Source organism: Abramis brama, assembly GCF_963993115.1.
Source record: "Abramis brama genome assembly, chromosome: 17".
NCBI classification, from domain to species: domain Eukaryota; kingdom Metazoa; phylum Chordata; class Actinopteri; order Cypriniformes; family Leuciscidae; genus Abramis; species Abramis brama.
Genome location: NC_139979.1, coordinates 18,659,229 through 18,673,898, shown reverse-complemented (window position 1 = coordinate 18,673,898; position 14,670 = coordinate 18,659,229). Strand labels below are relative to the sequence as shown.

The following is a 14,670-nucleotide window of genomic DNA, read 5'->3' as shown; positions in this document are numbered from 1 at the left end:
ATGAGTATAACTCAGAGTAGGTACTTAATTTCAATAAGTACTTACTTAACGAGCGCTAAAAGAGTAGGTACTTTATAGCCAGATCTCGTTGAGTATGAATGCGAACCGGACATCTGCCATGTTGACGTTATCATGTGACCTACGACGCGTTATCACACGCGCAAAAACTTAAAAGATTTGAACGACACGTTTAATTAATCTATCTGTAAATATCTTGATGTTGATTAAACTTGCTCATTTTGTGGTCTTTTTGAAGAAACTGCTGCCCATTTATTTTGTGAATACATTTAGGGTTGATTTAAGTTCTTATATTTAACCCTACTAATGTGACCCACCGTTTTATCCTTAACGATATTATTTATTTTTATTACAAAAATCCCAAAGTTGTCATCTCTTGAATATGTTCATTTTTTTTATTTTATATCCAAACATTTTCATCCACAAGCAAAAGTGGTTAACTGCTTTATGTTTTCCTCTTTTTCTTGTTGAATTTAACTCTCGTTTCATCCCTCAGGCCTATAAATAACAAAAAAAATGCTTTTTTTAAAATGTATTATAATGAATTATTTAAGAAAATATATAAAGATATTCAACCTTGTAGGTTCTTTTTTCCTGTGTAAAAAATCTCATATTATGTATGCAAACCCATAATATATATATATATATATATATATATATATATATATATATATATATATATATACACACACACACACACCTCATAACATCAGTAACTCAACAGCCCTACCTAGAATGGTTTTCCTCAGCGTTTGTAATGTCTGCACAAAGGGCTGCTGTGCGAAGATTCGCCTTTGGAGAAAACTGTTGATTTTGTACTCGAAAAATTTAGAAAAGTAGGCTATCATTAATATTAAAAATTAATATTACCTCAGAATGAATTGCATTGCTATCCCACCCCAAAACATACAATAATAACAACGATAAATGCTGACCAATACTTAATTATATTACTTTTTACTGAAAATGATATAATTCAATAAAACAAACAAAATGTAATCTGTCATATGACATAGCTATGCATGATTGAATACACTCTAGATGTGTATATAATGAACATATCTACATTTTCTTTCAAACAATTAAATAAAACATTAACTAATTATATTTTATTTACTGACAACAATGAGAAATATTAATAAATTAGTAAAAGAATGAATGAAAGTCACTATCACACAATAAACAAATGCATATACAAGTCAACACATGAAAAAGCTTTATTCAAACTACAATCATGTATGTATAGGCTACAGGCGCTGAACCCCACATCCTTCTGCCATCAACACAGCGGTTCCCATTCTGCGGCTTTATTCTGATGAATCAGCTGACCGCCAGAGGTGAGCCGTTACTTCGTGCCGGAGGTTGTTGCATGATGTGTTGTGCTTCACAATCTGAGGCAATAAGGGCAGGTGGAGTGATGGAGGGTCTTGTAAGGACAGGTGGAAGGTCTCGTAAGGGCAGGTGGAGTGATGGAGGGACTCATCCATGGCACCATCTCCAGTATTCAGCTGGGCTCCTCATCCTCAGTGCTCACACCAGCCTGCTGACATTTCAGATCCTACAAAAATGCACAAACATAACACAAAAGCAGTAATTTCAACCGCACAATGTCATTTGATTTCAGTATTATTTAGAAGAAAAAAACGTTTTTTTCACAAATGCCGCCATCATCTTTCCCATCATAGGTCCTGCTCCATCTCAAAAAATCTGCAACAAATGCACAGAAATCAAGAATCAGAAAGGTGCTGTAATAGCTCTGTTTGAAATTACAATAATTAAAATAAACTACAACTTAATATTTAAATAGTTGTTGTTATTCATTTCTGTAGTATACTCACTCAAAGCCTTTGATGGCAGCATTCATCTTCATGAGCCACTCTCCACCGGATAAACACACATCTGTTAATCTGTCCCTGTAACATCCAGACCAGACTCACATTACCTCTGTGATGAGCTCAACACTACATTTACATGCTGAGGTTGTTTTAAGTTTTTATCCAACATAAATGTTCCACAATTTATCAACTACTAATGGACAAATAAAAAAAGATACCTTATGTTTAATTACTTTATAGATTTGTTCTACATAATAGCACACATTCATCACTCAGATGTCTATTTCATGTTGTGATATATCAAGATTTTCCTGTCAGATATAGACATTTAAAATAAGCGTCTTTAAGGTGTATGGTTTATGTAAATCCACTTTAGAGACGTAACTTACGTGTCCTTACTGGAGCTCCCCTGTTAGCTAACGTTATAGGCTACATAATAAAACGTGTTTTTACAGCAAAATCACAACTATACTTTACTGTGTAACGTCTTTACACCTTCAACAATTCAACAGTTTACAGTAGTTCAACACATGCGATTTTAACAAAAGGAACTGTGTTTACTCACATTTGAAAGCACCCGCATCGCTGATCTCTGCGATGTTTGATAATGACGTATCCTCTCGCGTGGCCTCCTGGGATAGAAGAGTATCCATCGGTTGAGCACTCGAAAATCTGGCCTGAAGCAGTAAGCCATCCGGGAACTTCTCGCCTACTCTTTTATGAATACTGATGTTTCGAACGTACTGCTTCCTTCACGTACTGTTTTCGCCTACTATATAGTAGGAAAGTAGGCATATTCGAACGCACTTAAGTCCGAATCTCGCGATAATTAGTACGTTACCCAGGTAATTCTCGCCTACTCTTTTGGATTCGTACATACTAAATAGTAGGGAAGTATGCGGTTTCGAACGCAGCAACGGTCTTTTCACGATCGGATAGCTATCCGATCACAGAAAACGCATGAAGTGGCCAGGTGTAAACAGCCCCATAGAGTTAGCATGCCATTTAGTATTAAGTATTTATACTTAAAACTATATTAGTTTTTCTCTGCACAGAGGAATGGAGCTTCTGACATATCAAATTTTGTAAAAAAAATAAATAAATAAAAGTTTCACAGAATATTTAATGCTGAAGCAATATAAATGTATTTAATTTTACACGGGAATTACAATCACGGGGGGGGGGGGGAATGATTTCTGTTGGAAAGGCGGAGCTTAGCGCACCTGTCAATCATCGTCCTGAGGTAAAATTAAGCTAGAGAGAGACTCGCACGGGACCGGGAGAAATAACCCTTATTTTGTGTGCTAAGTGTGCGTCTATTACTGATTGTGAGTATCCGTTTTAATCAGCAGACAATCATTATTAATCATAGTATTTCATTTCGAGGCAATTTCGTATTTGTCCACTGTTATGGAGGTAGTTTGAGTGAACAGTGTGAGAACTAAGATTCACGAGCTGTGTTTACAATATAATATCACAGTTGAGGATATTGTCAGCCTGTTCCGTATCTTTTTATTCATGTTACTATAATACTATACTTAATTATTTGTTAGTTCATTTGGGGAGTTCTGTATAGTGCGCTGTGTGATATTCATTGTCAGTTTATGGACACTTTCGGTTTCAACGTGCCGATTATGTTTACTTAAACAATAACAGCGCCAAATTACGTTGTATTGGTCAACGGAAAGTTATGTATATTATAACATTGTAAAATGCAATGCAATGTGATGTATAGTGTGATTTATTTTGATATAACAGTCAAGTCATGTTATGCTGATTATTTCTTTATTTATGTTTTATTGTAGAACCACACGTGGCTACATGCCCCACACAGACAAATGAATCCTCAGTGTTCAATAAACCCCTTTGATTGAATCAGACTGTCCTGATCCATTCCTGTGTTCTGATCGACGCACCAAGAGGCAGGCTAGAGACATTAGAACCACCCCAGAACACAATCCTAATTTAACTATTTAACAATTTCTATTATAGTGCATGTAGTGCAAATCATTCTTTTTTTTCTTTTTTTTTCCCTCGTGATTCCACATCTCCTTTTGTGTTCTTTGGAAAAAAGTCTAGCTGGTTTGGAACAATAGAGTAAGTAAATTATGACAGAACTGTATGTTTTGGCCTATATTAGGACTTCCACAACTATCTTGAGGAGAGAAAGGAAACAAAAGAAAGGAATTTTTTTAACAGTATTTCATGACTTTCAAGTTCTGATGCAACACAACAGGGAGATTTCCAGTCAGCTCTGTGGAGGTTACATCTATTTGCAGACCTACCATCTACCTGCATTCAAAATGCATTGCAAAATCATTTCACTCAGGGAATTTCCCTCTGACACATGTGACTCATTTATCTGAAAGAGAATGCACTTTTTTCACAAAACATACTTACAAACTTAACTAGTGATGTTACATTTGACACTGAGGGCCCTATCTTGCACCCAGCGCAATTGACCTATGACTAAGCCACGCCCCCTCCACTCACTCGGACAAACAGTCAACATTCGGTAACAGGCGCTGTGGCAGCTGTCACAGGAGGAGACATTTCACAGGAGGCAATTGATGATTTTTGGAGACAGAAAGATTATATATCATTTTAAGTCACCAAAAGGGCCTTAACTATGCATTGGAGGGTTATATTAATCATTTTATTTTGAGAAGGTCGATGAAAAGCTTCAGCTCCAGACAAAGATTTAACGTTGCAGGTCAGTGTAAACGTTATAGTTTGGTGCTATTTCGCTTCAAACGCTCGCTTTATATGCGCGTCCTATTCTCTTTGGAGGCGCAAATGGATTCAAAATGTTCAAGCGTCGAAGTAGACGCGATACGCGCGAATTTGACGCTCTATTCGCGTTTGGTGTGAACGCAGCATAATGAACAGGCTGCGATGTCAAGATTGCAATGCTGGAATGTGTGTGTCAGAGAGAGAGAGGCGCGGGCGCGGGCGCGATCGCGATCGAACAGTTGAAACATAAAAACATAAGTTACTCCATTTTGTTCATACAGGACATCATTAAAACTGCAAAGTGTTTAGCCTACTTATATTTGTGTAAAACACAACATTGTGCTTTTGTCAAACTGTAGCCTACATGCTGGAGCTTCTGCTTGTTCAGCTACAACTGTTGGGAGATAAAGTTCAAAAATTTATTTTGACCACCTGCAATTATTTAAGTTTTGTTTAATGTGTTGTTTGAACTGATAACACTTTTTTTCATATACAATTAATGATATAAATAATACTTTGTGGTAACTTACAGGAGGTCATGGTTCCTGTGCTTCGTTCCACTAAAGAATACAATGGGCCATCAATCCCTGTCAGAAAAAAAAAAAAAAAAAGACTGTCATCAGTTACATTTTTATATGTCTTCTAAACATTTTACAACAAATGTCACTTACCATCTGCAGTTTGGGAATAATATGCAGAGAACCAGCAATTTGATGTTGCTACAAAAGATGAAAAAGAGGTACTTTACCATCAGGTCAACTTCAACCATCATTCTATAGTACAAAAGTTATAATATTTTAAAATGTATTTTCTTTCCAACATGGAATACATTGTTGATTCTGATTTGTTACACTTTAATGTTATATTATATTATATATATATCTTTAATTATGTTTTGGTGAGATATGTCTTTATTTATCTAACAATTTCTTCTCTCTTGTGACTATTCTATATTACATAATCAGGTGATTGTCACATGACTTACCATTGCTGCATAAAATGACTCAGAGTGTGTTTGCTACCCACACCACAAAGAAAGGCTCATTAGTCTAAATGCGTCGATATGCGGCCATTTGAAAAATGTTTTTAATTGCCTAAGCCATGATGAAATAAAGGCTTTTAATATACATTTACTTAAACACTCGAGTGCCTTGGTTTGATACATTTTTATGAGTCAAATTCTTATCACTACATCAGAGCACCGGGATACGGATTGTACACCCCTTGAAGTGTTTTTTTGCACTCTTAACATTAACATCTTAACATTCAGGCTGCATTTCACTTCTCATTGCAACACAACCTCATCAATCATCTAAACACACCCATAAGACTTAAAATCGCCTAAATCTTTATACATTTAGCATTTAACATTCCCTTACTGACACACTGACATACTAATATCACATCTTACAATTGCAGAAGGAACATCTACTTTTAAAATCACTAATTTGAAGGAAAACATCTGCAAAACCAGCAAATGTTTGAGGGTTTGCAGTGTTGCTGATCCTGGTTTCTGTTTGAATAACTGCTCAGTTAGTCAAGGATAAATATATAACAGGAAGTATTATATAAACATATAAACTCTGTTCTGATGACAATATCAGTCATCACTTCCTTTCTCCTTTCCAATAAGCCATTGCTATGACAGTGACAATTCAACAGTGTTAAACTTTTCAGAACTACAGTTGAGGACTTACTTTGTCTGTTGATATTGCTCCTTCGTTTTTTGAAATAAAGAATCACACATATGATCAGTGTAATGAGGACACACAGAGACACTATTGTGACCATCACTACTGCTGTCAGATTAGTTGTCACTTCTGAACTCGCATCAATGTTGCCTTCAGTCTGGACAACAGAACTGTCAGCTGAGGTTGACACAAAAAAGAGCATATTAAATATCAGTTTAATTAGGATATTTTGATCAGACACACACACACACACACACACGCTATAGGTGCTTGTCTTACCTGTGTGACAGGTAGAACAAGTTGTGGAGAGTGTTTCCAGTTTTGTTGTCGAATGAGAGATCCCATAATCTATAATTAAATTTCAAACATTTTACGTAAAAAAAAAAAAAAAAAAATTAGGGTTAGATTTAACACTCCTTTTATAAACACAGCAGCCTATAATAGTAATTATTTTTGACTTTTTAGAGACTTTGTTAATGTTAATAACATTCTCAGAAGATATTTAGACAATAATAAAAATGTTAACCCATTTGTCTTATACAAAGTAGACTGTCAGTTTGTGCATTAGTGGTGAAGATTTTTCAGTGGCTCTTTCGGCATATTATAATTATGCCAATAGGTGGCGACAAGTGACTCTTTGAATTATTCTCACAAATAATTAGTTTAAACTGATTCATTTTGGAATCTGTTGCTCAGTGATGCAATAGTTAATTCTGCTTTGAGCTTGTTTGGCACTATTTTCATTGGTGGAGCAAAATTATACCACCTGGCCTTTTTGTGGTTAAAATTTTAGTTAGTAAAATCTAAATTAACTTGTTTATTGATGTTTGTCATGTAAAAGCAACATCACGGTCGTGCCATTGATATAAATGTTAGCGTTGCTGTGTTATCCGGAACAACAGCACTTGCCTGCATGATATTGATTAATTAGATTAAATTCTAAAATTTTGGATTGAAAACACACCTTTTATTACCAGCTTCACCTCATAGCAGGTTTTTTCACTCACTCTGCACCGATACCATAATCCATCAGTGTTTACTGCATCCCTTATAAGCAGAGATCCATTCCCTAGTATTCTCGCTCTCTCATACAGAGGCTTCGGGTCTCTCTCTGTGCTGTTTGAGGGCTTGTGTGGAGGGCGATATTGGTCTATCTTTTTTGATTTGTCACCAGTAACGATTGTCCAAGTTACTTGATCAGTTCTGTTTTGCAGTGGATGTTCAGAGCATGGCAGCAACACTGACGTCTTTGGCGTTGCATGAACAGAGTCCAAAGTTTTACATTCTGAAACCAGAGAAACACATTAGCATTCATATTATATATGTAAATGGCTCTCCAATGAGGATTATTAGCTTGATTGAAAAAATTGCATTCTTACTTATGACACTCAGGTTAAATTGAGTAGCTTTAAGGCAGTCCCCATCATTGTAGACCTGACAGTCATAATGTCCTTTATCGGATGAACTGATGTCTTTCAGGTAAAGTGTAACATTTCCAGCATCATTTCTCACAGACCATCTCTGATGCTCTAATGCTGGAGAGTTGTTTGAATACTTTAGGATGTCTTTAACCGGGTCGGTTCTGCGTAGTTTCACTGTCAGAGACTCCAGCGGATGGGTTGTGGTTAGGCAAGAAATAGACATATTGTCGCCCGGAAGAGAGTTTATGTTTAACTGATGGACCTGCTCGCATGGTCTCGCCGTCTGAGCTAAAGGGAAATTAAAAAGAGAAACGAGACATCCTGAGAGAACTGATACATGGATAGGAAACCACCACAGGGTTTATAGTAAAAAAAATCATTTTCTGAAATGATCCTTTTTATTACCAGTGTATAAAAATCCATAAATTGATTTGGAAACACTTTAAAATATAGTTCCATTTGTTAACTACATTTGTCAACATGAACCAACAATGAAAAATACTTCTAAAGTAATTATTAATATTAGTAAATGATCATTTAAACATTTACTAATACATCAAAAAAAGCATTTTTTTTAAGTTATTTCTGTTAATATTACTTAATGGACCAGAGGTAACAATGAAAATATGTTTATTTTTATTTTTTAAATCAACTATCATTAATAAAGATGAATAAATAATGTAACAAATGTATAGTTCATTGTTAATGTTAGAAAACGCATTAACTAATGCTAACTTATAGAACCTAAATGTAAAGTATTTCCATTGACTTTTAGATAAGTCTTTGCACACCAAACAATGTTTATTAAAAAAACAAAAAGACTGTCCTCAGTAAATAATTTTCTTGCTTTAAATTTTTACATACTAGCTAGAACAGAAGCTGTTTGTTAGCACAAATAAAATTTCCAAATAATTAACCATTATGTAGCCTGAATGACACTGATCATATGCATGTCACACCTATGCTGCCTTTACACACCCAATTGATATTATGCATATCTCTATGTTTGCATATTTATATGTTGGTAAAAGGAATTTGACTTCATATAATGATTCTTACCTTTGCATTCCAATAAAGCTGATATTAGAAGATAAATAATTTGGAAATATGAAGGCTGATAACTCCCCATCATACACAGATGCTCACTGCAGGACATCTGAACTCTATATGAGCTTCACTTTCACAAAGCTGTTTTCAGTTGCTCTAAATTTAGTGCAGAAGTAAATAAGATATAATCATGTGCTCATATAGAGGCCTTCAGTGAGAGTCTGTGTCTGATAGGGAGTTTTGCTTACAGAAAAAAATACAAACTTTTGATTTGATCAGTGCTTGATGCAAATTCTATTTCAAATAAATAATACAATGTATTGTATATAAATCATTCTCATTTACTTTGGGACAAGAACTGTAAAAAAAAAAAAAAAAGTTTTGTAGTGGTGCACAGATAAAGTTTTGTAGATATAGATGAGAAAAGGCAGCCTGGTATAAAAAAAAAAAACACACAAAAAAAAACAGAGATAATCTGTCCAATACAGGATTATCAGAAAACTACTGTATGCACTGTAGGAAATGAGTTACTTCAGTTACTTTACATTAATCCACTTTGATATCATACATCTAAGTAAACAACAATACACCATGGGCTGGTAAACTAAGAGCAAATAAAATTAATTAATGTCATTGGTTTTTAGGCGTGATGGAACACAAACATTTATCTTGTTTCTTAAGCTGTCAGTTAACAAGTAACATTTTGGTAGAAACAGAAAACTGGTTGTGCTTTCATCTGAAAAAAATACACAGTAGTTGCATAACAAAAGACAGAATTCCACAGTACAATTGATTCAGAAATGCGCTGCTATTTTATAACGCAAAATGACATTTGCTAGTTGGCAATGAACTTGAAGCTATTTTTTTAAGTTCATTGTTTGTATAGAAATGTAGTGATTGAAGTAACTGAAATATAAATGTCTTTATTGTGTTATGTATAACATTTTATAGTTTAGATGTCCTGATAGACCACAACCAGCTTACTGCAGAAAAGCTGAATATGAGCACAAGCCACAAGAACTTTTACCTTCACACAGTTGTTTGAGTGTGAAAGCAGGAAATGTAATCTGTGCAAAATGTCAGAGAATATGCAATTTTGGACACATTTCTACCAGAAAGACTCGGAAAACGAGATGATATCACAATAACATTTATTAATTAATAGACCAGAAAATGAAAACAGAAATATTGAAATATTAAACAATATAATAGTGCATAATTTTTTCAACTGTACTCTTGTCAAACTGCAACGCAGCTAGAAGCTAACGTTAGGCTAACGTTACATTAGAGATGTTAAAGATAACGTTCAAATACGTTGTTGACTTACCTTAAAACAGATGTAGACATCCTTGTTTAATTTATCCACGTTTAGATGGTGTTGTGGTCTAAGTTACCGCATAAATTAATCCAGAGCAGACACTTATCTCGGTTGAGATGTGGCTTGGGAAAGGGTAAAAAAAATACACACCGTCGCCCAGCCTCTCAGGATACCTAGTGTTGGAGTTGAATGTACCCCATGCACACCGTTTGACCATTTTAAACTTAAAATGACAAGAAAAAACAGATAAAAACGAATGAAAACTGACTAACTGCAATGCATTTCAATGGACGTGGAAGCAGAGAATGTCCGAGTGCATTGGGTTAGCTATGCGCACTGTGATTGGCTCATCGCGTTTGGGGGCGTGGCTTAGCCATAGGTCAATTGACTTTGTACAGCGACGCATGTATCATTCCTATTTTGCACCCGCGCAAAGCGGACTTTTCCCTCCACAGACGCACGTCGGTTAACTAAGAAATACACTTGCGCTCCCCGGGGCGGTTCAGCGCAAAGAGGAGGCGTGTTCCGGCGCAAACGTTCCCTCATGCTATTTTGCAGGTTTAGAAAACAATTCCGCCACTGACCGAAAAAACCTGTTTAACCCTCTGATGGTCTTTATTTATGTCTACACTCTGGGTTTTGGGGTCTCTAGAGACCCCAGAAAATAACATTTAATTTTGTAACAAGATAATAGTTTTTTTTTTTTACAAATGTAATTTTATTCTGTTTGTTAATGTTTTTACTCAACATTTGTGCAGTTTTTGGAGAATTTATGATATTTTTTAAATTTCTATAAATAAATTAATAAATAAATATTTAAATAGCCTTTTTACAAAAAAACAGCATTTGATGTAAAATTCACTTTATAAAAGACCCAGATTTCTAACTTTCATTCATGGGGATAACATGGATGATTTTAAATGGTTTAATGTAACATTTTTGCCCATTTTTTGGAAAATGCAGTTTTAAAATAAAAAATAATAATTTTAACCACTAGATGGCTATAGAGCTCCAGTATATGCTATTTGCTATTAGACTACCTGAAAGATATCTTTTCACAAGTTGGATTCAGTTGGATTCATATCTAAATATTATAAAATCACAATTATAACAAAAATAAAATATTTTTGTCAAAGTTTAGCATTTTTTTGTACCAAAAAACCCCCCAGTTTTTCAATAATGTTACATTATGATTAGAATCAAACCTGAACAAAATGTTACAAAGAGAAATGTTGGAGTCTTAAGATTTTATCATTTATTTCAATCATTTATTTTTAATCTAATTCTAGATTCTAGACACACACAATTGCGTGTGTGTGTGTGTGTGTGTGTGTGTGTCTGAGAGATAAAGAGAGAGAGAGTGTGTGAGTACACATTGTCGATGTGCCAGTGTCACCACACCACTTTATATTTGAAGTGGTTTAGCATTTTGGATGATTTTATTTGACAAATTATAGCCTTACAAATGTTCCTGTGTGTGTGTGTGTGTGTGTGTGTGTGTGTGTGTGTGTGTGTGTGTGTTTACATTTTCAATGTGTCAGTGTCACCAATTTATTTTTGTGGTGGTACTGCATTTTGGATGATTTTATTTGACAAATTATAGCCTTACAAATGTTCCTGTGTGTGTGTGTGTGTGTGTGTGTGTGTGTGTGTGTGCGTGTGTGTGTGTGTGTGTGTGAGAGAGAGTGTGCGAGTACACATTGTCGGTGTCAGTGTCACCACTTTATATTTGTGTTGGTTCTGCATTTTGGATGATTTTATTTGACAAATTATAGCCTTACAAATGTGTGTGTGTGTGTGTGTGTGTGTGTGTGTGTGTGTGTGTGTGTGTGTGTGTGTGTGTGTGTGTGTGTGTGAGTACACATTGTCGATGTCAGTGTGACCACTTTATATTTGTGTTGGTTCTGCATTTTGGATGATTTTATTTGACAAATTATAGCCTTACAAATGTGTGTGTGTGTGTGTGTGTGTGTGTGTGTGTGTGTGTGTGTGTGTGTGTGCGTGTGTACATTTTCAATGTGTCAGTGTCACCAATTTATTTTTGTGGTGGTATTGCATTTTGGATGATTTTATTTTACAAATGATAAGAGAACAGTTTTTATAGTCTCAAAAATGTATTCCTCTATATGTGTGTGTGTGTGTGTGTGTGTGTGTGTGTGTGTGTACACGTGTTGTGAGCAATATAATTTAGCATTGTGGATGTTTTTTGCATTGGTGGAAGTGTGCCACTTTATTTGTGCCATTTCTGTCGATGTGTTCTGCGTTGTTTCTGATTTTGATGATGAATTTTGTCTATTTTGATTGCGACCACGAGTGTCACAATTTTTGTCACGCTAACATAAAAACAGATATCATTCCACTTTATTTTTTTTTTTGTAGATCTAGAAAGTGTTGAGAGCCGTAGAAGGTTTCATACCATTTGGACAAAGGGAACATTTTTTTTAATTTGAGCAAAAGTCATTTGGGGTCCCAAAAGACCCCATAAACCATCAGAGGGTTAAAGTCAGTGGTGCGTTGCACATGTTATTCATATGCTATTTAAGGGCCATAATCAATGTAGCGTGTGCACAACGCGCATACACTTTGATTCTCTCATCTACACACAGACGCAGCAGTTATCATTTTTGCAAATCATACACGATAGATAGATAGATAGATAGATAGATAGATAGATAGATAGATAGATAGATAGATAGATAGATAGATAGACAGTTTATTATAAAAGCATACATAGCTTACACATTTACCCAAATTATCATACGCCTGTTTAACCGAAGTTAATTTGGGTGTGTTTCTCCATCCCCTTCGTCCCTGACGAGAACGTCGGTCTCCTCGGCTGTGAACCGCTCCTCGCGTGCGCCTGGCAAATCCGCCGTTATAATAGGAATCCGATAGAACAGTGGTTCCCAAACTTTTAACAGGCATGTACCCCCTGAGACATTATAGATCTTCCGGAGTACCCCCAACACCACCAATTGTTAACAAGTTTTTTTAATTTTTATTAATATTTATTTTTATCAATTTTGTCGAGAATAGTGAATAGAATCATAAACATAGGCCTACAAATCTCTTCAAAAGTCAACATATGATACAAATGTGCTGAATATAATGATTTTAAACAGATATGCACCCAATCTCACACACAATAGGCCTACAACACATATCCAACATCTCATTAAAGCTATTGTTAACTTTTCACATACTGATAAGTATTGCTTTTCACATATGATAACATTGTATATTTTCTTAACTTCTCTGCTGTAAAATAATAATAAAAAAGAGAACACATTAACAATAGTAAACTAAATAGTAAACAGTAAACTAAATTGTAAACCACACAGAATAGGCCTACCACCTCTCACATCACCAGTTTAATCAATGTGAGGGATGTGCCTGGATGTTCTTACATAATGCAGCGATGTTAGGCCGAATTGGGGACAGTTTCAGTCTTAGATCATTTTCCACAAACAGTCTGCTCTGTACCTATACTTGGTCTTAAGAAATAGAACCGACGCCTTTTTTTCACGCGACACGCAAGCGTGTTGGAAGCGTTTCCAGACAAAATAGAGTAGGAAAATATGTTTATGTTATATATGTTGACGGCAAAAAAGGGTATATAATATATTTCGTTCTGTATTGACAGGTGCAGTATTTGAAAATCGATAATATTTTTTTACATTACATTTATATTTGCATTTATGTCAAACCCTAGACACTTTCAAACATCAAAATGACATTTATTAATATGTATTCGTGTCAAAATGACATATAAACATCTTTTCCTACTCTATTTTGCCTGGAAACGCTTCCAACACGCTTGCGTGTCGCGTGAAAAATAGGCGTCGGTCCTATTTCTAGCATGCACGCGTTTTCCGCGCGGCTCGAGCCGCGCCTGAGACACGTGTGTCACGCAGGCAGTGTGCAAACTCTAACCTGTTAACATGGGAGCCGAAATAAAAACGGACACGCCACGCAGCTGAGACGCTCACGCCACACAGCCAGTGTGTCGCCGGCCTTAGATCTTTTTTCGCATACCCCCTGAAATCAGTCCACGTACCCCTGGGGGTACGCATACCCCAGTTTGACAACCGTGGCGATAGAACAAGCGCACCTAGCCTCATATATACATACTACTGTATGACCTTAAAATAATAAATATATGGTAAATACTTGATTGATCAATTACATTGTTGACGTTTTAACACACTGCAGTAGGTTCTGATTACGTCATAAAAGTTTAAACATGCATACACGCACACAATGACCTATTACATAATACGTTACACAAAATACATTATTTTATGAAATCTGTATGACATGACATCTTTGCAACTTTGAAAATAATTATTGATAAACGTTCAAATGACACCAATTTATTTAATTAATGTATTATTTATAAATATCTAAACTTGCAAAAATTTTGCCTCTTGCAAAAATGGTGCAAAAGCAAATCCATGCATTTTAATTTTCTTCATGAAAGTTGGTGATTGCTGTGTTTGTCTTTTTTTAAGATACAGATGTTGAAAGACAACAGTTTGGAGTCATTGTAGTCCAGTCAGAAGATAACGGTAAGTAATTGGTCTCTTTTTGGTAAGAGCAGTTGAATT

General features: G+C 35.3%; 1 protein-coding gene and 1 long non-coding RNA gene across 7 annotated transcripts in view; one reads left to right on the top strand and one right to left on the bottom strand.

Moving 5' to 3' along the window:
• LOC311067730 overlaps nt 1–14,670 on the top strand; it is a 134,191-nt gene that overhangs the window by 118,175 nt on the left and 1,346 nt on the right. For all 3 annotated transcript variants that reach the window (XR_014603269.1, XR_014603270.1, XR_014603271.1), the window contains one exon: nt 14,575–14,631. This is a non-coding gene — a long non-coding RNA (uncharacterized lncRNA). The remainder of the gene's footprint in view (nt 1–14,574; nt 14,632–14,670) is intronic.
• Nucleotides 1,220–14,625, bottom strand: LOC311067723 (uncharacterized protein). Of its 4 annotated transcripts, none has more exons than XM_084089763.1 (10): nt 8,758–14,625; nt 7,657–7,986; nt 7,242–7,562; nt 6,557–6,625; nt 6,284–6,454; nt 5,258–5,305; nt 5,117–5,173; nt 2,419–4,980; nt 1,857–1,931; nt 1,220–1,725 (listed from the first exon to the last, which is right to left on the bottom strand). In XM_084089763.1, exons 1-8 carry the CDS (start codon nt 8,852–8,854, stop codon nt 4,901–4,903), a joined length of 1,173 nt encoding a protein of 390 aa, XP_083945889.1. In that variant the 5' UTR covers nt 8,855–14,625; the 3' UTR covers nt 1,220–1,725; nt 1,857–1,931; nt 2,419–4,900. The 4 variants fall into 4 exon arrangements, with proteins under 4 accessions (XP_083945889.1, XP_083945891.1, XP_083945892.1 ...); XM_084089765.1 differs by having other exon boundaries at nt 2,419–2,485; XM_084089766.1 differs by having other exon boundaries at nt 10,073–14,625.

What these genes read in the sequence shown, in the direction of transcription:
- LOC311067723 (XM_084089763.1), bottom strand. Translation starts at nt 8,854, where the DNA reads ATGTCCTGCAGTGAGCATCTGTGTATGATGGGGAGTTATCAGCCTTCA. An exon ending in AGCTTTATTGGAATGCAAAG is followed by an intron (nt 7,987 to 8,757) that starts GTAAGAATCATT and finishes ATTTCCCTTTAG; the next exon opens with CTCAGACGGCGAGACCATGC. An exon ending in CACAGGAACCATGACCTCCT is followed by an intron (nt 4,981 to 5,116) that starts GTAAGTTACCAC and finishes ATCTCCCAACAG; the next exon opens with TTGTAGCTGAACAAGCAGAA.